The following is a 24,243-nucleotide window of genomic DNA, read 5'->3' as shown; positions in this document are numbered from 1 at the left end:
TCCATTAGAATTACGAAGTCTATTATCATAAAATAATAAGGTCCTATCTAAACATTCTCGCTTTACACAGGTATGCATGCAAACGAGGCAACGCGACGTTGTCTTGAATGCGATTATATTTAATCATGTTAACGCTTTTAATGGGTATTTGTTTATTCTTGGCGCGATAAAAGCGATTAACCGCTAACGAGTGACACTAAGGAACGATGTAATTTGCATACGCGCCGCGTGCGACTTCAGTCTCGCGACTGGGACTGCGACTGCGACTAATCGCTGCGACACGTGGAGGCGCTGCGCTTTCGGCTTATCGGACCACGCTTTATAACTGTACCTTATCATTTAGCTTCGTCTTTGTGGAACTATGACTTTAGTTGGGTTCCAGTCAAATGAATTTGATGGACAGTATTTTCAATTTGTTGGTACCTAATTAATTCGGAACATCTTTCTATGAATATTTCTACCTAATAATGGTCCTGACCGTTTTATTATATTATTCCACAATGTTGGTTATAAAATAAAACGTATTTATTTTGAATTTACATAAATTATAATTTTATAAAAACATGCTTGTTTTTAAGAAAAATGGCGTATATCTTAACCATAATAAAGAGGTTAAGGAACTTTCTATTGGGATCTGTTATTTATTGAACAAATCCAACAACCGGTGTTCGTTTATCTGTTGACGATATCTAACATAGTTAAGCCAATACCTGAACACTGTTTTAAAAGTTTTAATAGATTGTTTCCACGAAATCGATCCTCGACTCGCGAGTTTTAGAGTGTAGCAGACGAAAGTTATCTCTCTTTTACGAGAAGCTATAAAAAATGAATGTGTATGACATGAAGCTGTTCTGTAACATTCCCACATAGGTAATAAGCAGCAGGAGTGCTACCGTGCGCGGCGCCTTTGATGCGGCGGCGGGGAAAAAAGAACTACTTGATACGACAAATAACTAGAGATAACTGGCGAGCACCCGCCTCCACCGGCGCCCACTTTTTTCTGCTTATTCAAACTAATTCCAACACGCTAACGGAGCTTCGGGCTCGTCGCGGCGTCGTCGCCACTAATCGCGGAATTCCAAAACGTGCGCCCACCACAATTCTGTCAATAATAAAACTTAATAACTCAAATGCCAGCCAAATCCCGCGAATCGCGTGCTCCTCACTATTGACGCATTCTACATTCGCACCTCCGAATAAAGCCTTCATTACAGTACAAAAACCCATTTGTGTGGAATAAAATAGAGAGACGCACAATGGCCGCCTTGATATTTCGTATAGAAAGTTCCCCTTCGAGGAATGGATGTAAAGATTTTAGGGTACAACAGAGGCTTTATTGTGGAATTATGCGGACGAGGCGTGCAAGAAAATAAAACAAAGTGCAAAGGTGTCGATGAAATAAAGGTGAGAAAAGGGACGTGCAAATATTTAATACACTCGAAATTTACATACTGATGGCCGATGCAGAACATTATTATTTTATTATTATCGCTGTTGGTAACCGTAATTGGCCGTGTTTCGTGTCAGCTCCGATACAAATGATATAATCTTTTAATGTTATAGGTTTAATATGAATGAAGCCATCGTAATTAAATTATTAAGTCGTAATTAATGAATTAACATAAATTATTTTCAAAACTTGTTCTGGATGAATAATAATAGTGATAGTCGAACGGTTTTAATTTACAAAGTATGTGTTTATAAGACGAGAAAAAAAAACATAAGAAAAAACAAGTTTCTACATTCATATGACACGTTTCCGGTGTTTCTAAAATCTGTTAATTAAGTTAAAACGAATAAATTGTCATTTAGGTTTCCGTATACCTGTTTATTTATAGCCGTAAAAATGCTGTCATAACAATGTAATGAAAAAAAAGTCCTAGTGTTATGGTTAAGAATTATAATAAAAAAAAACGATGAATAAAAATTAAAAATGTAATAAAAGCAACATGAAAAAAAGGTTTATTAATTATTCGATAACATTACAAACGGCACATCACTAGTGCAAGACTGCGCGCTTTCATAAATGCACTCCACTCGGTCGAGGGTACGTTACCGTTTCATAACCGGGGGAAAACGCCGTCGTTTATTATTTCTCTGACACATTTGCATTATGAAGCACATTCGTACGATACAACACACCGCTAAATAAATAACTGTTTAACATTTTACAGCACTACCAGTTACCACATCCCATAACGACGTGTGATAATAGATACCATAAAACACGCCGTAATGTACCAAGAATAGATAGTGGACGTGAAAATAAAATCGTTTTAGGTAGTACAGGTTGCGACAGGGTTCAGGTTGTAGCCTTATTGGTAGGAATTACGAAGTATCGCGTTCGAACACGGTCGCAGTATCAACAGCTGCTATTCTACGTATGTCATATTATGCGTTAATGCCACCCATACGCTGCACACTTACTCCGGACATACCTGTTTTTGTTGGGACATTCTCAACAATATCGATAATTTTTATTTTTACATTTTAGCTGATAAAATTCCTTCCTTTATGAACCAGTTTTCATTACACGTGTCGGGTAACAGAATTAGCCGGGTTTTAATCTGAGACACAGACACACCACATGAACCAAATTTGTCGCGTTAATTGTAAACAGCTATAAAATATGGGATCGAAATGTGTTCGAGATAGTCGATTTGATCGTAAAAGACGCTCGTAACCGATTATTTATCGATACTAATATCGACGTTCGTAAAAAGTGAAGGATAATATATTTCTTGGGTTATTCTCCTGGGATAAGTTCTTATTTCAGTAAATAGAGAGCGGGAATGCTATTTAAAAGATGAGATTTGACTTTTGACAATAAAGTAAATCTGTTGTAATAGAGCATTCATTAAAAGACAGATTAAAAAGGATATGCTTATCATAAATGCGTTCTTAACGTAATCCCTAAGTTTCTGAATAAACTTTCTTTTAACAAAGCGCTTTAACGTCGACATAATGGAGAATAGCCCGCATGCTGATGTTAGTAATAAAAGGTAATACAATTTTATAAAAACTTGTACCGAGAAAAGTAAAGACTGTACCAAAAAAGGATGCTTGTATCTTACATAATATTTATAAAAGCTGAATCAATTTAAATGTACAGTTTAAAACCAGATATGACAAACAAATATTCTCCCTCTAGTTAACTTACATAATTCGTCCACAATAGTCACTAAAAAGATAATAGTATTACATTACCTGGTAATTCGACCATCGATAATTGCGTAATAGCATTTGTGAAAATGTCAGATAGAAGTGTAGTCAGGTGTAAAACTTTGAGGTTTTCGGAGTCATCGTTCCGGAAGTGAGGTGGGGTAATGCGATCCCTCATTGTTCGTCTGTCAGCCCGCCTGCGCTTTGTCCCTAACAAGATTTGGACGAACGTCTTGCGATCAAAGCTGATCTCAGACACAAAAGCCCTGTGAAATTATCGTCGGTTAGTACCGAACCAAGGCGCGAAGAGTTCACTTTATTTTTATCGGTAATGTGCTCAAAAAAGTTCTGCCGGTCCTTTGATTGTGGAAGAAATACGAAAATAAAAGGCTTTTTACTTTATTTGCCAACTTCTATCGAACAAAGCGCGTGAAACTTGAACGTAAACCATAAAAGGTACCTTTGTTTTGGTGTTGGATTATTTCTGGTCTATTATGATATTGTGTATTTTCTATTTAAGGTGTAGCTAAGTCGTGTTCCTTAAATATGGTTTCCAACGTGTCGTGAGGAGGGTGCGTAAGAGATGTATAACTTTTAGGGCGCAGATAATGTTTGCAATAATCACCACCATCTTTCACCGCGCTGTTACACATACCATTTGTCCCCAACCTCCCCTTCTCATTTAATTACACACTAATGCAACAACACGTGCATTATTAAAACATTTATTCAATTAATTGCAAACAACCGACTACAATTAAAACATATCCTAAACAATAAAACAAACTTGTGTAATAATATATGATTGGTTAATTGATAACATCAAGTTGTAGTTTTAATTGTAACCGCTGAAGATGTTATCGTATCTACGTATCAGATAATAACACAAACAAAAATGTTTATAAAGCTCAACAGGCGTTTGTAATGAATTAATTCGAATGAAAACGACCAATTAATTGAGGTATAATCACCAATACGCGTGATATGCGTGCCATCGGCCATATCAAGCAAATTTGCCGTGGTTTTTCTTTTATCTCGAACGAGTTCCGCCGACCGGAATGACTGGATATCCATTGCTGGTATTATTAGGGACGTGGTTTCGAATTAGCGATCGTTGCCGGCGATACATAACAATCGAACAACTGTGTAGTAGAAATTAAAAAAAACCCTGCAGCGCATTGGCGCGTTGATTGATGCGCCTTTTTGCCCGCGTGCCCCTCACTCGTAATCCCGAGGAATTAGTTTGACAGTCGGAATCTTTTCCTGATTTTTTGTCTCAGGGATACCACATGTTTATTGGGTTTCGTCTCTTAATGATGTGCAGCGATACGGAAACACTGTCGATTATTTACAAGTTTGTATAATTATCTGTAAGTTATTTACATGCGGGCCACAAATTGTTGGTGTATATTGTCGGTGTGCTCGTTAACGATACAATAAATAAGTGTTGTAATAAAATAAACATGGAGTGTTTACGATCAGCTGAGCGCGAGTGTTGCGACGACGGATCTACGAGTGCTGCTACACACAGAACCCACCTGTCGCTGAATTATATCGCGAATAGGTAAACATTTAACGTTACATAGGAAGGAAGATCTAACTCGCGCTTCTTGTTTATGCATCGCAAAAGACGAAGATACGGGCAAAGAAAACATTGCTAAAACCATTTGAATAGTCCTACTTCTACTACTACTTCTACTACTACTACTACTTCTAAATTATAATTTTTTTCCTATCACATTTTAGTTTTGATAAAGCTCTACCAGTATTGAGATTTTTGATCAGTCGCTAGATAAACTCTCTTTTCTTCAATCTGAAATACTGGGGTAATGAAGTCACAATACATATTCCAAATGTATCCACTTTGTATCGAGCTAATGTTTGTCTAGTTATGCGAGCACAGCGCTCCCCACAAGAAGTCGTGACCATGTTACGCGCCCGGCCGGCGTGTTAGCCTGCGGACCACAAAAACCGCAACTAGAACTCCAAGAACAGCTATCGCTCCGAGAAATGCTCTAATAGCAACGCTGAAAGATTAAATTGCCTCTCTCTACAGCTCAAAACGAAACATGAACCTCATACAAAAAAGGTACCCATTTCACTCGGCAGCTCGAGTGCCAGTGCTGTGTGACAAACAACTCGCAGTCAACTAGAAAAAACTAAGCACGAACGTGGTCGTGACGTGTTTGTAAATGTTGCGAGATTATAACCAACCCCTCCATGAATTTGTGTCTTGTATCGTTTATATCCAAATTACCGAGTCAGTCCACGTGCACCAAATACACACGACAACGAATTTCTCGGGCTTATCTGTCAGATTACTACAAACCTTCAGAAAAGGTTATCGCACGGTAGCTCCTGCCGTAAAAATCGATGCCTTATCGTCCGATATGATTTATTTTTTTCTTATCGCAGTCAGATTAGATCTGCGTTCGAATTACTGTCCGCTACGGGTGTTATCATGTATTTGGGAAAATCTCTCGTATCGTCAGATGTACAAACAAACAGCTGTACTCAAAGAAGGGCCACCGAGTTCCTGAAAACTCCCATTAGTTTGTGTCAGGGCAGTTCAAATAGAAACTGTGTGCGGAGTGGAGGTGTCCAATAACAAAACACACGAACACGCTTGTCAAATAACGCTCATCAAATATTATCCGACCGCTACACTGTATTATGTCGTGGATTTGTACTAACACAAGCGATGTATGGGACAGAAGCACGACGGCGGCGGTGAATGTTTACTTTGGAACTTAGAAAGGTTATAACGCTCGGTAGGAGGAAAATATTACACAGAATGGGCAAATACTATTCTGACATTTTGACACCAAGTGTGCGTCTGTTGTTTAAATAAAAAATAAAATGGAAGGAACTAAAACAATACCTACGGGCAGTTTAAAAAATCGTCTGTTGGGCGAAGGCTTGAAGAGAGCAGTTTGTGGAGTGCTCTCGACGAGGGCTCTCAAAACGAGCGTCGACGCCAGCCGGCGTGCTTAACCTGCCCTGTTTACACCCAGCGAACACCTACGTATCGTATCATATACACTTGGAAACCTGAAGCACGAGGAATTATATTTCAAGCGTTAAAGCACGGCGAAGGAACGCTTTTAAAAAAGGTAATTGAACGCGGGATCCCATCACATAAATTGAAGGCAATCGAAAAGAATCGCACACGACCTGGAGTTATCGACTTGGCAACCGTTCAGAATATAATTTAAACCTACGCCGCCGCCGTCAGTCATAATGGAAATCATAAAATTTGAAACATCGCCCGTAAAGTAAACAATGGGCAAAAAGAGTAAAACTTATAAAAGGTGGGTGTAGCGAAGCCTGCCCTCCGGTACCCTTGTATATTTCTCATCTCGTTTCTGATAAAACGAATTGTGAATATCAAAATTTTAAAGCAGATGGTAAACGTGTGTTTAGTGCCGGTTATTCAAAATTCATAATATACACCTACATGCAACAGTTTTTGTTACTTACATGTATGATTTTATTTGCTGGTACTAACATGCCTAATCAGCTTGAAATAACGACAGCTACTGAGAGTCACGTCTGACGTCAGCTAGTGTAGAGGATGGGGCTATTTAGCTATTTAATTACACGGTTTTCCACGCCTTCCGTCTCGGGACAGTTTCCGGGCACAGCGACAATGCTCGTCACTCCGATCACAAATTGGATATGCCCCTCACTAACAAGCCGTGTTGATGCCCAACAGACCAGAACAAGATTAGGCAATCAACACTAACTACAAATGATCGGTTTTATATCAGTCGAGCCTGCCATTACGGACGACATGCTTGAATATTAACCAGCTAGATTACCAACGTGATGGATATTATCCAACAGCCGTGTAACGTTAGTAGCCAGTTAAATTCAAATGTGGGAATGTTTAATATGCGCGTGATTCGAATCGAATAACAAACAAAACAAATTCAATTAATTTCCCAGCCATCGTCGCAGGATAACATCTGTTTTGAATATAAAATACACCAACACGTATCGTCCCTTGTTCTAACCCTAATAAAAATGAGACCCACACAACTGTACTACAAAAAAACAATACATAAAAACGCCTGCACAGTACCTACATCTAAAATTTTGATCTAACAACCCGAAGGATCCATTATTAATAATATTCGATGTCTAAATAAAACATACAGGGAACATAAAAATATTGAATAAAAAAGGAAGATAAGTTTTTTTTCCAATACGAGACATTTATTAACACGGACGCGCAGCGGATCGAGATAAAACAAACATGGCGGCCGGCGCGCGCGCATATAAACATGGAGTTTATCGTGGGAGGCTGTCACAACACGCGCCCATTGGGCATTGCTGACGCACTGGTGAAAGCTAAGGAGACACCCCGTGATACGACGCAAGATGATGTTATCTCCCATAAGCATTTCAAGCCTACGCATCGCCTACCTCGTGCTCATCTTTATAGTACACACTCAGATTCCAATATTTCGATAAACATTAACACACTTAAATTCGATGGTTATCGACTTCATGATTCAAGTAAAGTATTCATTGAGCAACCGTCGAAATATTTACAATACTGGATACATACAGGCTTGATCTAAAAACAGGCTGGCTTAATGTCCATAAAATTTTCAATACGTTGGTGTTATTATATCGTTAAGAAGACACGCTTAGAGTCTCACGTGTCCACATATCTAGCGCGATCAAGACATTGTGAAATAGAATAGATAAATAACAACGCAAGAACCAATTAACTTTAGAAAAGGGCCTTTCAAACGTAACAAGGTTCTAATAAGGCGGAATAAGCGGCGCGAGGCGTTTATCAACAAAACAAAACAACAAAGAGACGAGTCGTGATCTCCATCTCAGATCCATCATCGAGTGTTGGCTGCAAGATGGATTGCTTGTATTATCCCGGCAAACACTCGGATAACCGACCGGGTTTCAATTGCCGACAATCTGTCCAAGTCACCTTCTACAAGCCCATCCCGTTTCAATGTTGACGACCTCCGTGGTCGAGTGGCGTACGCACCGGTTTCAAGGTGTCGCTAGCTCTGAGGTCCCGGGTTCGATCCCCGGTCGGGTCAATGTAAAAATTCACATTTTCTGCATTGTCTCGGGTCTGGGTGTTTGTGGTACCTTCGTTGTATCTGAATTACATAACACAAGTGCTTCAGCAACTTACTTTGGGTTCAGAACAATGTATGTGATGTTGTCCGCATTTATTTATTTATTATTTATTTAATGTTGCTTCAAGGTATAACTAACAAGCAACGTTTATTCCTAGAAATGCCCACAGTAATAACTAAGGCCCCGTATCTGGTATCTCAAAACGTGGTTAGAGATTTACGTTTAACTCCATTGTCGTTAGCACACAAATCGTCATGATATCTGCTACTAAATTTCGTTTTAACCACAACTAGTGTAACTGCAAAACTCTTGCCTCATTATAGCAATATAAAAACTATTATTTTACATCAAAAGAAGAGTTTATTTTTTAATTAACAAGTTTAATGAAGAATTATGAATGAGTTAATTGATATTATGACTTGGGAACGTCAAGGGGAATTCACCCGTTGCGGGAGATGTAACCATAACTTTATAATAACAGCATGCGGTGTCTATAAATCAGAATTAAGGATCCTAACCGAGGGAGATTCAGTTTCGGCGTCGATTAAAGTCGACTCGAAAACAAACAGCATCTCGGCCACGCCTCTCATTCTTTTTTTAAAGCCTTCGGGCGAGACCGAACTTTATTCCACCTGGTTGCCCGCTACAATTAGACGGACCACTTTTAAACTTGCTACCGGTTCTATCGAAACCCTCGCCGTCGACACGACATATTATGTTATTATCTTTAACTAATTTAAAGTCGTCGAGTCACGAAAACGTAGAATGAAAATAAAATATAAAATGGCGAGCATACCACGCAAGACTGCAAACTACGATCAGTTAAAAACGGTAGCGTTCGAAAAACAACAGCAAGAAAGCGTTTTACAAACGAAAATAAAAACCGAGTAACGGCTGCTTGGTTTATGTAAAAAGTAAAACAAATGCCGTAGATTTTTAAATGAGCAGGAAAAATAGAAGTTCGAGCAATCGAAGTGGACAAAAGAAAGAAACGAATCGAAACGTTAATGAGGGAACATGTAGAGCGGTCCAGTCTGAACAGTCTCTTGTGAATTATCTGATCCTCCAAACTAAAGCGAGCGGGTCTAATGGTAACCGGCGACCCTAACAACCTTAAGAAACCGCACAATTTGATTAGAGCACCCGTGGGTGAGTGTGGAGAGAAGTATTAGCATACACTCAAAATTAATCTTTGGCGCAACCCTGCTGCACTTAGACGTGGTAAGCGAAATCATAAAGCTTAAAAGAGTAAACATTTTTATACGAAATATTCCCGCAGATATTTCAGCGCTGAATTGAATTTGCATTTGTAAAAAGCGAGGTGAGCGCGCACCTCGCTCACATTAGCTCGCGTACTTGCATTCCTCTTTATTACCAACACGACACGTCTCTAGCACGAGATGTACACAGACATCGTTTCCATAATTTATACATAACGCGTAACATTTGTATAAAATGCAGCTGCGTCAGTAAATCTGTATTGACTTTTATAGCACATTATTTGCATGGGTTTTATGTGTTTTTTTTTGGTCCAGGTAGAAACGTGACCGTAAAGCCGAGGTGAACATTTCCCAGATCACGACGTTGTGCGATGCAATCAGAAGGCAGTGGGACACTCGTACATGGTAATGTGGGCTCAGCACACGAGATTCACGATACGTCGACAGACACAATTAACCTAGCAACCCAGCATACCTCGTTAGCTTTAAACCTCTTCAAACTAACTTGTACATATTTCAGGACTTTTGATCGACTGAGATTAAGAGTTTCACATTTGCTTAATAATACACTATTATAGTCTTTCATTTATTGTTCTGTAACGTAATAAATTAAGGCAGCTAGTAAAACTTACAAGAATTTTATATTTCAGTTATTATTTCAACACCAGAAAACTCATCAATCTTAAAGGCGAACCAAATTGACGGATGAGGTGAGGAAATAAGTTTCTGTGGTTGTATAGTTATCTTTTAAAAGTCCACACACGGTCGTAACGACTCGAGTTACGAGCGGTTAAATAAACGCAGTCTCCCATTACTGCCATTAATACGTACGATTGCTCCGAACTAACTCAGACAGAAATAAAGTTTAACCAGAACGTCGACGTAATCGTACCGGGCGACATTAAGAATTAAGGAAATGAGTATTACAAACGCCCCTAATAAAAAAGAACGATAAATAAATTCGAATGCTCTAATTTTCTTGGAATAATCCAATAAAATTTCATTGACACTTTCCTTTCAGTCCGGTTTTATTTGAGATTTCTAAAACATTACCACATTGGGGAGAACAACAATTTTATCGTAGTACCACCTTTAGCTAGTAATAACGACCACTAGTCATCAAATATTGGTCTAGGCGCACCTCCGAACGGATTCAACCAATATTTGTACGGACTGCTTCCCAAAAGTGTATTTTCTTATTCAACAACTTCTACCGTTCAACGCCCGCGAGGGTGTCACGATGTTTGACTAACGTAACTCCACAAACCAATGTTTTCATCCAGAGGTCATAAAGAGTCCGTTTATTTTATCATTCTAATATATTTACATATATTAACTGATAGTAAATTAACTGACAAATAAACGTAAAAATTTACAGCATGCTTTAAATAAAACCCTGTTTAAAAAAAACATAGGGTAATGAAAATAAATGATTCAGTAACGTCGGTTGATCGAGGTGAACGGTGAATGTATATTTAGTTTGTTAATAAAATAAACATTGGACACAATAACCAGTTTGGGATTTAAAAGTAAACAAATCTGTAGGACAATAAGACAGGGTCGTTCTCCACTCTCCAGGGACCACATTGACAAATTTGTCTGTCTGCATTTATTGATTCAAAAAAGTTTAGGTGTCATCTAGTCGAGTGATAGAACGTCTGAACATATTACAATGTAACCCTTGTTCCCGTCAAAGTCAGAATGTAAATTTCGGGACATACGGGTCCCCGCAGCGGGCTCTACACCGCGGGGGGCCAGGCCTAACAGGAACACCATGACTCGACCCATCCCTACGCCATGCTGAGAAACATAAGAATTCACTTCGAGACATGTAAAGATTTACTGTCTAAATAAATCTTTGTCATGCGATGGTCAAGAGTTGTGTCTAAACAAACTGAAAGGCAAAACAGACACATGACAGTATATTGTTATGCAAAGATTAGATGCTAATGCCCGCTGTGCTGCCAAACTACCTTGGTGGTCGACCCTTAGATAACACATAAGTTAAATAAATAATCACATTTTCTTTTGTGGTTAAAAACCATAGAATTTCAAAGAAAAGACATAAAGTTAGAACTTCATTGGAAAACATAAATCCAGGACACTTCGATAAAACGTAAGTGTTCATTCGTCAATTCTTCGACGGGGGCCTATAAAATGTTATTATTTAGGAGCTCATAACCGGAAAGATTTACTGATCATAAAATCAGGTGAGGCGACCACATCCTCATGGCGACGGAGTAAGAATTTCTTTATTCATTGTTAGTGTTGGTTGAGGCAAGTCTCAACTTCTCAAGTGCCGGTGTACCGTTGACCAAGTCTTCATTTAGACGTCCACATGATGGATGTGTTCGAGTGGCAGCCATATCCGGTGCAAGCAAATTTAACTTCGAATAGCCTTGTTTATTCAGGGGTGCACTGAACCATTAAAGCTCAGTTGAGTCGTAACAACGTCGACCGCGTTAAATTCTTCAATACTATCATAATGCTCAACTTTAATTACTTTCTTACGAACCCATAAAAATCTCAAGTGGCTGCAGTTCAATATTTACGACTCCGGTTTTAATTTTAAGCGTAACGTTATTAAATCGAAACAATTACCACATTAAGGAACTGAGCTTTCATTGTTTACTCCGTAAGTTATAATAACTAGCTATATTTTTATAGTATTGGTGGTATAAAAAAGTACCTTCCCGTGGCAAAACGTTTAGGGCTATATCGACAGTCATAAACATTTATAACAATGGAACTTGTGGCAAAAAATATTTATAATGCCGCGACCCCATTGATTAATTTGTTTCGCCATTAGAATTCTCTTCACGGGCAACAAAAATGTCCCGGTGGAGAGCATCGCAGCCGAATTTTGGGGCATTATTTATGGTGTGCCATTCTCTTCAAAGGACTGTATGATTTACAGCCGGCCGTACAAAAGCCACTGCCTTATTATGACGTGCTGGCCCGTGCATTGTGCCACCATATTTATTCGTCCGATTGTACGCGATGTTTGTTTATTTTCGGTCCTTCTCCGTAAATACAGTATTGTCACGAAACTACGACACAATTGAGTGGGACCATATTTCACGGTCCTTAATTACGGTTATATGACTTGTAACACAAATATTTTGCCAACAAAAACACTGTTAAAAGAAAAAGCATTTGAATGTAAAGGTACACATTTTGATTGAATGTTTAAACATAATGAGTACTTGTGATCTGTGAAAGTAGGTACTTTAGACTTATCGTTGTTAACTAGGGAAAGAATGGAGTTTCATAATGATAGTGGTGGTGTGTTTAGAACTGATTAGCACTGCGCTTAGCTAAGCGGGTGTGTACACATAAACAGAAGCTGGGAGAGGCAGGTATGGCCGGACACGACGCCGGGCGTGTTTGCGCTCGTCTGCCCACCGACACGTGTGTGTGGTCCTTACTTCCTTACCCTAATATACTATGTATTATAAATATCCAATGACTAAGAACTCCGGCTCATGCCATTTACGCTTGATCGTGGATTAGTTTGCTGTAAATGCAAATCTGTATATCAATTAGGGAGCAACTGTCAAGCTTAATACTGAGGTGTGAAATTGTAACATTTCTTGTAAATGTCCTTCACACTACGCCTGAGTGCATCATCCAATTTAAATAATGTGCTAGAGACGCGAAAGCATTACAACACTGGAGCTTTTATGGCGCGAAGTGTCTGTAGAAAGATAATACCGGCTTTGATTTGTTTAATAATGAGCCTTAGCACGCGTAATAGCACATTACATTAGACACATTTACTTGCACATATTCTCATAAAGCAGAGCGCGGACGCGTGCCGGCTCCCGGACGCCTATTCAATTACGCAGCGTAGCCAACTAAGTTGTCACAGTATTATCCCTAATGGCACATTTTTGAGCTCACGTCGCACACAAAGGAAATATAAAATAATAGTCGTGTGCCACCGCAACGGGAGTTCTAATATTGTGCTCGTGGCTCTGTCGCGCAGCGAGATACTTCCTTCGTGAGCTATTAACTATGGACAGGAGATTATAGGTCAACGTCGGTAATCCTCGGCCTGAAAACAAACATACAGCTCATCTTTAATAGCCGAACAAAAACAAAACTAAGCCCGTAATGTCATTAGCTAAAACGTTAACGAGTGTCCATGTCGAGTCGGTTGCTATTTCGGTTGGGGCACATTCCACACGCACGTATATCATCTATCATGGTCGGAGAACTGTCAGATTTTAAACTGAGCTTATACTGGGTTCAGTGCAGGCTCGTCATCGCTGGCAGCTGACGGACACGACGTGACGGCTCGTCGGTGCGCGCTCGCCAGCTCGAGGCCCGAGGGTCGCATAACTTCTGACCCCTCTCTATCTGTTCAATTGCACAACCTATGCTACTGCAACATGCAGTACTCTTCATATTTAAACCTACGTCTGGCTACTGGCGCAGTTTCTAGAATATTAAACAGTTTTCACGCCGGTTTCAAAAGCTTTCGAAGTTAATCAATAGCTATTCAATAAAATTCATTTTTTATTCGGAATACAATGAAAAAAAACGGGGCAACTTTTCAATATAATAAAATAAAAAAAAACTTCTAACAAAGTTATGTAAGTAGAAGGTTGCACAAAACCGGCGCGACACATGCGTCAGCGCAGCATCGTTGATCGATCGAAGCTTTTTGTTGCGTTGACATCTCCATCCATTCGGGCAAATTGCCTAGCCGGCACAAACCGAGGTGTGATTGAGAGCTCGACCCTCGCCAACGCCCGAAACCATTATTTTGAATATGTTCAACTATCGATCACGTGGAGAAAAGTAATTTTAGAACGTTGATCTTTCCACGCGATATGTTCACGTACAGCATAAAGATTTTTCAATGTCAGTTCAACGGTCGGTTGAGCTTTCTACACATTTTTAGTTTCTCGCCTGTTTTTTAGATTTGCATCAGCTCTTAGATTTATTTGTGGTATTTTATGATACAAGTGAGATGAAACGATACGATTTAGAAAGTAATCTTTGTAGACGAGGGACGAACTTTAACCTTGACATTTGAGTGTAAAAATGTGAGAAAGACTTCGTTTTTCCTTATTATTGGCCAATTGAGTGAACACGGACAGGGAACAAATTGGCCGTGCCTTCTCCCGGTCTTTTAATACCGCTGTTACGTGTTATTTATAAAAGATCTATTTATTCAGCCGTCGACTGACCTGGATACATTGCCAAGTTGTCACTATGGACGTAAAACATTTCACGGTTTACATTTGTGTAGTTACTTGGATATTTTAGTTCTAATAAATGCTGTAATCGATCAAAATAGTCATCAAATAATATTAATAACTTTTTGCAACTTGGTATTCTATATTAATGATATACTAATTAATTGCCTTAAAAACAGCAGCTGACATTAACAAAGTAAACAATTAACATTTCGAAATGTGTTAAACTCATACCCACACGAAATTCATAACAAAAACTTGGGCAAAAAAGTAACTTCAGCGTCATAAAAATATGTGGAAATTGCGCGATCTACATAACGAGATGTCTTGCACCTTGTAAACATATCTGGCGACTAGGACAAAAAGTAGAACACTTTAGTGGTGAGAAAATAACACGGCCATAGCATTTCTATTGGCATTGACATAGCTCTCTCAGTAAAGGAGAAATGACTATCTGTTACGTAGCTCCATCCCTCTCTACCGCTGAACAATCGAGTTTCTATGATATGTTAGGAGTTTATAGTTATAGTGCACGTGCGGGTTCGCATTGTTTAGTTAGCATAGTTTAATGGACACTGCGTAATAAACGCGTCAGGCGAGGAATGTAATGCGAATTGATAATAATATCAGTATTCAAGTGATAGGTCAGATATTAATGTAAACTCTATTATTGTAATGTTTGAACAATTACTTGATAAATGTAATTAAAGCGTTTGTTCTCAGGACTGTTTAATGTTCATGTTATTATAATATGTTAGACAAACAAGTGTTTAAATATTATTGTTTACTTATGTATGGAATATTCATTTAGCGCCATTGTAATTGTAAAGTCCTTGCGTATTAATAGTAATTAATAGTTCTACTACTTCCCAAAAATGGTTAGGGTTGTTAATCTTCTGTACTTAAAGGAAAAAGATCGAAATTATTTTACATCAGTGTAGATTATAGCTATTGAAGCTTGAATTAAAATATACAATGTGTATTAAAAAAACCTGCCCTGACAATAAGGGGTTCGAGAGTAGAGTGAAATGATTAAGTACTTGTGATTTTTCCTTGGAAATAAAACAATTTTCCTGGAAAAAAATAATAAATTTTTAAAATTCTGAAGAACTCCGTGCTTACGAACTATATTTTGATGTTATGATGTTATTGTTATAACATGCAGACCTAGATTTTCTTCAATCTTTTTTGCACCCTGTTCACCTTCAAGGATCGGGCAGGGTTTCTCATACATACTGTATATAGGTATTTTATTACTAACGTAGTCTCTACAATTTTAGTACGCTCAATAGTAACTATTTGTCCAAAGACTTTCTTCTGCAAAAGTTCATATTCGTACAACAACTAAGTTTGTATCTGCAAACGTCGATCGTAAATCGCTAGCAAACCGCAGTGACTTGACTGATTGTTGTAAAGACTTACACAAGCTTAGGAACCACTAACAAGATTGCTGGACAAAAAAAAGCTTTAGGAACCCTACAAACTGTTAAACGTTATTTATAAAGGTTTTGTTAGCTGTTGATTTTAAAGTTTTTGAAACAAAGAAGGAAGCTAGCTCGCATAAATCCTTTTTGGTGCTTTGCGAATGTTTCATCTCTTTCTTTTTATAGCTAATATTAAAAGTAGGACAATGTAGTTACGTATCAATAGGTTTTGTTACTACACATAACCTTATATCAGACGACTCTGCAAAGGCTTCAAATTGTATAAGGTGTATTGTCATACGTTCTTCTCTGTCATAGCTTTTCGAACAAAAACTACACCTTACTTGGAAAATAATGGATCGCCCACGCTATATCGATCATCCTCTACAGATATAAAGACGACGAAGGTTTTCTTGTTGTTCAAATTATCAGAATAACTAACAAACGTGAAGAGAGCGTTACTTATGCTAGTATACCCTATATTATTTATTCGTTACAAAAACAATTGAATATGAATAGCGAATAGACATTAGCATTCAACAATTAAGAAAGCGGAGCTTAGCACAAAACTAACATATAATTACACTGTCATTGCATTTAATTTGAATTTCAGATCCGAACAGTGTAATGAATGGCAAACCAACATGCATTTAATAAAGCTATGACAATGACTAATCATTAAAATTGCATGAGGTGACGACTATGGATTGCGGGGCTTAAACGATTAAAGCTAAGCCGACGTCAAGCGTAATTGAAAATAACGAGATGCATATTCATGTAGAGCACACACTGCATAGGTACCAGCGTGGTACTAGCGCGGTACTAGCCGAGTACTCCGTCTGTCGCCCGCGGCTTGCACTACGTGCGCACCTAATTCTATTTCTGCTATCCAGTGCGCGTCGACAGGGGCTTCATAATTGCTTTTAAATTAACCTCCCATACAACCAGCATGTATGCACTCCAAAATAAATCGTCCGTAGTTTAGTGGTAATGTCTTTTCAATACCTTGATTAACGATGTTATACCATGTCATAGCTGTGATAGATATACCTATCTCGATATTCACCTCACAATGCGTCAAAGCACTGTGATACATGCTCAAAATGCATTCAGTAATTAACCCCGCCTCATTCTGATCACGTCAGCTTACCGTGTTTCGACTAAGCCGCACCTGCACAGGAGACACATCACACCCCCACAGATTAAAAACTACTATCCAACCATCCATGAAATTAAATTTATTTAGGGCCCACTCCACATCATCCCGAGTGTCAACTGTATTTACATAAAGAATAGTTTCGAGAAGGACGCGAGCCCATATTTATATTGCGCCGTCGTTGGCTGTTTATTGAAATATTTCATTGTTAATTCTCTAAACGACGTCTCCGTTTTAGGGGGACGAGATCCGAATGGTGCGCGCTGAATGCAGCATTAATAGTATTTATTAAAATAACAATGTCTATTTCGAAATGTTTTTATTCGTTCTATTGTCGCTTTTGTACCTGAGTGGCAGAAGAAATGTTATCTGCAGATATGATTGCCCGGATGCGACGGATAAGCTCTGGTTTGTGACGATTTACACGTAGGTGAGTTAAGTGTACGTGGCACTGATAATATTGGTATAGGTCTAAGAAAAGATCGTCCTTTAGATAACAAAGTTAGATAACACGCCGGAAACGTGACGAAAACAAACGAAATTTTAAATCCACGGCCACCAATATAAATACGTCTAGATAAAGTTTCCTACAAAATTTTATATAATAAGTCTTGCATCTGTTATTGTTCAAAATGAACAATTATGTTACCGTGTGAGGGGGTTACGGTGACTAGATGGAATCTTATACTGTATTTAAGTATCAAGTTACTCAAGATTTTTTGTTATGTGCTTACCACAGCTCCAACCGTGAAACCCAAGACGACGCTACAAGATATTTTTACATTCGTCGGATGAAGAAATTCAACACCTTGTACCTAGATATTTTTCTGCATTCGCCTATTTTATAGAGCATATACCGTTAGAGACTTTTTACGTGACGTAATCAAGCAAAATTTGTGCGGTTACAGAAAATATGATTACAGTAATCAGTCCAGCTGTTCTCATTTTATTTTGCTTTGCTTTATATCACCGCAAAATTACTTTTCCTCTCGTGGCAAACCAAACTTTCCAATAAGCCAGCATTATAAGTAACGAGTTGGTATTATCTCGGCTGCATCAAGCAAGGAAGCAAGGAAATATTATAGGTTCGCGCCTACGTGGGGGCTGCGTGCAGAACAATGGGTGCAGCCACCTTTCCACAGAAACAAATAATGGTCCAATTTGTAGGATTTGAGCGACTTACAAAACATTGTTCTTTTGTTTATTTTTATTGTCTGCATTTGTCCACTCCAACCTTGCAGCCTGATTTACAAAGAGTAATTGTGTTAGAAAAAAGTAATTTACAACGGGGCTTCGTTAAAACAATAAGTCAATAAGGTTTAGAGTCTTTTTACGCTGGACTCGTAAGACTTGGATGTTAGTTGCTTCGTAAGTTGGTACAGAATACAGATGAACGATAACTGGTGACCATAAACTATCCTGTCGTCTGATACCGCCTCTCCCGGCCCTGGTCCGAGTGCCGGGCTAACAAGAAGCATTGGACACTGCTATCATATTTCCACTTTATTTATACTACCCATTCCTTTATTTTCAATAACTAGTCAGCGATATTTATATTTGTAACTACGAATAATAAATTATACATTTAAACCTATTAATTTGTATTCTCCGTCGGAAGTTCACTCGTGTGGGCGTTCAATAACTTTTATATTCATAATCGCCTAGGCAAATAAAATTAAGTTCTGCGAAGGTAGTTTTTAATCAATACGAGATAAAATATTTGTCACAGAGCATCAGATTACGCATTTCAGGCATCGAGTTTATTGGCGTTGGTTCATAGAATGTCCATAAATGTCATGAGAAATAAATAACGTGCATGTTCCCGCTGGGCCGATCGAACCGCTCGATACACCACCCGCCCGGCACCATGGAAGATTTCCCAGATAACACATAAAGATATGTGATATGTTAATTTTTATGTTATTATCGTTAAAATAAATTATCTGTCGCTATGTATGGAGGTAATGGCTCGGTGCCGTTCCTAACAGCTCACATGTTTGTTCTACGTTAGGTAATTTTAAATTAACATACATTTATTATAATTTACTGCCCAATTTGTCCAGAAACCGTTTAAGTTTTCGTCAAGTTAAGTAACCTATTTATCACGTTAGGAAAGAGAAGGTCCCGTTTGGTCCTTATATTGTTCATTATGATTCTAATTTTTAGGCAAGAATAAAAGGCAGATGCTTTAGTCGTTGACAAAGATGGATTGCACGCAGTCTCGGTCAGGTTAGTACAATAGAGTGGGACAAAAAAAGCTGCTTATTATAGAGAGCGTCACTACGCTGAGCCCATTACCTGCGCGCGCGCACGGGCCCTTTCAGAGATGTCACTCTAGCTTACCTCAAACATAAATGACAAGTACAAAGGTATTAGTTGTGACGTTCGTCTAATTAAAATCGTGGGATTATCGCCCTCATCGTAGAAACAATGTTCCCGGAGCATATTTAATAATGTTTTAGATGAGACCGACAGTTTTACCGTTACTAAAAAATAAGCTTACAGTTAATTTCAGTTAATGCGATTAACTTAGTACAGAGATGGCCCGCAATACGATTCACGTTCACCCCTAGTTAAGAATATTAAAAATAAGCCTTAGATGAGACGATTTTTTACTATTTAAAGTTGTGTTAAAAGTAATAATACATTTCGACCTTTGTTTCGTACACCAAACAACGAAGACTAATATTAATGATTTACGATGTTATGCTATGTAAGTTAATCTATTGTATAATTTCTAGGCTAGTAGGGTTAAGTTCATCTCTACATATTATAAACAATGATACAAAACGGTATGTTGGACAAATTAATCCAGGTAAGTAAAATGTTTGATTTTCGAATGAGAAGTATTAAAAAAAAATAAAGAACAGTAGAGTTTTAGTAAGGTTCTGAATGTTATGATAACGTCATATTGTTTATGGGCTCAACATTATCGGTCTGTCATGTCCTTATGTATTTTTACACCCAAATTGTATAAAGTATTTGTTTCGAGTAATTGATTGACGCGATATTTGAAAATAAGTATTTTAATAATTTCAAGGTTCTCGCATACACCTGATATTCTAAGAACTAATTACGGCAGTTTATCCAATAGATTAAACTGAAGATTATGGATTAAAAGAGATTTATTATTTAGTTCTAATTATGTCTAGCAAATCCCTAATTAGGCACCTATTTAGCGATATAAATGCGATAGTGTGTTGATAGCGATTTCTATTTTTTAACTAAGATAAGTTATTGAAAATATTATAATAATCGGTTATATCTAGATAAAAAGTAAGTCCTTGTAATCTAGGTTAAATATCTATGTATCTAGCATACGATTGTTTTATATTGCCTATTGGGCATAGTTAATCTTCTCTGCAACTCCATTCCTACTTCGATTTTTTTACCGATATCTCTTTTTATAATATCATAACATGCGTAATACCTATATGTACGTACTAAATACCCTAAACATTAATATTTATAATGTACGGTATTTACAATAGACCTACCCTGCTTGCAAAATTGTTGAACATTCATACATTTCAATTTTATTTTTATTTGGTGCCGTCTACCCATCCGTTAGTAATTCAATTTACATTTTTGGGGCATTTTTGTAACCTGTGCAAAACTATCTTATCAACTGATAACAAAGATAATACTTGCATAGGTGTGCAGTGAACGATAATAGCGTAATCGAACAATAATAATAAATGTCTGGTCGACTTACCCAATAACCTCCACACTTCGGCGCTGCTGAGATAAACATTGAGATGTGCCAGGCACGCAGGCAACATCAACAAGAACACCAAACACTTCATACTGTCAGATCCAGCTCCACAAGCGTCTCAAAGTATCAACACCAAGTCCATAACCACGAAAAGTTCACCAGCACACATTTGTTTCACATTTTCATCCACCGTCCCAACAAAATCAACGATGCTGAGTTCTCGCCGATACAAGATTACACACTCGAATAAAACGTACAAATCCCACAGAAAAACTAAATAAACTCGCGAATTAACACATTATTGTACAAAAGTCTGTTATTTTATTCATAAATAGACGTATTAGTTTCTGTATCTTATCGAATTCTGTTTATAAACATTGATATTATCAATGTTACTTTACGAAACCGAGCGGCACTACCTCCACATGCCACGGTTCCTGTCAAACTGGTTGTTAGTGTGTTGCGTCGCTTCGTAAATCGTAGCGTAAAATTCTATGTGTGTGCGTTAGTCAACGAATATTTTTGTTAGAGCGAGAGAACAAGTAGGGTGCACGTGAGAGAGCAATAGATTAAGAACTTGTAAATAAATACTGTAGCTAAACGCTAGATGGCGATACTTAAAGCTCTGTCATTGTGTTAAACACTTAAAAGTTAGGAAGTGGGAGTTTTTAGTTTTGTGAAATATTACTTTGGATGCGTGCATGTGCATTGCTACCTGGTAGGTATTTATTTTAAGTAACTTTTCTTGGCAGAAAGTAGTTTCAGTAGTTTATTTAATAGTACATTTTCACTCTAAAAAAATACAGGTGTTTTTATTTTTGAAAAACAAATGTTATGTAGCTAATGTCATTAGTTAATCAGAATCAAAAGCTACTTAAGAAACGTAAGAACTTAAAATAAACCTATAACCGGGGTAAAGATATTTCCTTATAGGTAAATGTTAATTAATTATTAACGCATTACATAATTCGATACTGATAGTTTTTATTTGTTAGGAACGTTTTTAATTTTTTATCTATCTCACATACCAATCAACATTCTGCACACCATTCGTAAAGGAAGCATCGCGTTCAAGTATCAGATGAAATTGATAGTGTTAACGAAGTCCATGATCAGTGTGGGACCACCCACGAGCCAGCCACCGTCTCAATAATGAGAAGTTCAGTGTGAGTAACAAGCGTGTAAACAGACTCGATCTCGAATCACCAACGAGTTACGATCGATGGGCTGTGAAAGTGTAGGTACTGCAGTTGCCACTTGCATCCATACGAGGCGCCGAGATGTAACTATGGATGCCTTGAAAGGTTTGATTTTTGAAGTAGGTATTGTTTTTTTTTTATTTTATCTCGGTAAATAATTTAATGGGTAACTCTTTCGAAATTATTCGAAATACATGCAAAAGACTTATACCTACCTATTTGTTGTCTCAATTTCTAATAGATCATAATTTTTTGTGCTATGAATAATCGACTTTGTGCCAATGCGTCAATAACGTGCTCTGAAAGAAATTGTTACTTTGCCAACATAGTAACAGAGTAAACATGGAATTACTGTATAAATCTTAATGTAATTAAGGCACATAACCTTAACGAGATCGGTCGACTGAACAAGGTTCTTGTTTGTTTCTCTTCGCAATTTTGTACGAAATTATAGAGCGCGCTCACCGCTCCGCCGAGTTTGAAACACGCCTCTCACGAATCACTGATAGGGCTGTCAACTCTGTCAAGTGTGCAACCTAATTAAAAAAAAAACAATAGTTCTAATTTTGAATTTCATTATAATTTTTCTAATATTTTAGGTTATCTGAACTCTCAATATTCCGATGTCGATTTTTTATTCCTCGAAGAAATAAATTACAATAGTGAGTTTACCATTAAAGTCTCTAACCTTAATAAAATTATTTGCAAAACCTTTTAAGGTACTGTCGTGTAGTGTGACATGGACCTGCCAAATTAATGTAAGTAGTTAATGTCAGTGAAGCAACAATATTCACAGCCCTATATTTCATCGATAACATAGCTAAGTACTGACATGTTTGGCACTCCATAACAACCAACTCTCAAATAATTTGTTTATTTATATATATTTATTTAAGTCTGGAAATATACATGAGGTTCATTTACTTTGTTGTACCGACTAACTGTTCATGTACTTACCTACTTATAAAAATGTTTTTTTTTTTAAATTTCCATTATCCAATATTCTCACGCCGAAAAGTAGTTAACTGCGGGAACTCCGCGGGAAGTAGACTATTTACACAAAAGTTGGAACAGTGCCATCTGTGGACGGAGCAGCATAAACAAGTACAACTGAACTTGATAGAATACAGGTTTCTTGTTACGAATATGATTGAAGTCGATACTCCCGTAGATGATAGATGGCGCCTAAGCCTATCCAAAAACCAAACTGTCTGAACATCACAATTTTTTGTATTACTAGTTTAACTTTGTTCTGTTATATATATAAATAAGTTCTTTTAAGTTATTTAGTTGTCTTTTATAATTTATCGTTAAATTACTCAATATTTCGCTTGCTATTACCACATCTTCGGTAGTATAGTGGTAAGTATCCCCGCCTGTCACGCGGGAGACCGGGGTTCGATTCCCCGCCGGAGAGATCCTTTTTGCATTTTTACTTTTGTTTTTGTTTTGGACGAAGTCTCCGTGTACGTGCTGAGAATTGACTTATATGAAGCTGATAAGCTGAGTGCTTAGTTTTGAAGTTTTTTTTATCATATTTTAGAAATTTTATCTGTTTACATTTCATATTCCACGATAAGCCTACCTTTAGGCGAACAATATTTTGCACGTGGCCAGACGATTATAACTCTAATGAATGTTTTTATTTTTAATATTTTCGTTACGACCTTGGTTATCGACGTTCAAATTCTTTCTTTATCTTCCATTGCCACTTGACCGCCAGTCTATACATTCATTTATGTAAATACATGCCTAATTTATTTACATTACTAGAGCGAGTGGCTAATGCGTGCGTATCATGAGTGTGTAATAGTTTGCAATGATAACACTAATTTTGTTGTTTGACATTCCTAACCTAAGACAAAAGTGTTGTCTCTAACTAGTTCGGATCATTTTTTTTTTCAAACTGCTATGTGTTACTTCAGACAAGTATGACTGTATGATAGAGAAAATCATATCAATGTCCCTACGTGTTGTAGTAAGTGGTTGGTATTTCGGCAAACTTGTAAGACCTGTCGAAGAAGGACACTATGATCAGACAGGGA

The 24,243-nt window shown here is 37.6% G+C and overlaps 1 protein-coding gene and 1 non-coding gene across 2 annotated transcripts in view; one reads left to right on the top strand and one right to left on the bottom strand.

Annotated features, from left to right (window-relative positions):
* The window catches only part of LOC113496977 (tyrosine-protein kinase Drl), a 28,769-nt gene extending 7,313 nt beyond the window's left edge, over nucleotides 1-21,456 (bottom strand). Inside the window, exon 1 of the mRNA XM_026876395.1 lies at nucleotides 21,000-21,456. Within this exon, the coding sequence (XP_026732196.1) occupies nucleotides 21,000-21,090 (91 nt within the window). The 5' untranslated portion in view covers nucleotides 21,091-21,456. The remainder of the gene's footprint in view (nucleotides 1-20,999) is intronic.
* A 2,087-nt stretch (nucleotides 21,457-23,543) lies between these two features.
* On the top strand, nucleotides 23,544-23,615 carry Trnad-guc. The gene has a single exon. It is a non-coding gene; the product is annotated as a tRNA-Asp (tRNA).
* The last annotated feature ends 628 nt before the right edge of the window (nucleotides 23,616-24,243 follow it).

Source organism: Trichoplusia ni, chromosome 8 (assembly GCF_003590095.1).
Source record: "Trichoplusia ni isolate ovarian cell line Hi5 chromosome 8, tn1, whole genome shotgun sequence".
Taxonomy (NCBI): domain Eukaryota; kingdom Metazoa; phylum Arthropoda; class Insecta; order Lepidoptera; family Noctuidae; genus Trichoplusia; species Trichoplusia ni.
The sequence above is the reverse complement of the archived record's forward strand: the minus strand, read 5'-3'. Positions and strand labels throughout refer to the sequence as shown.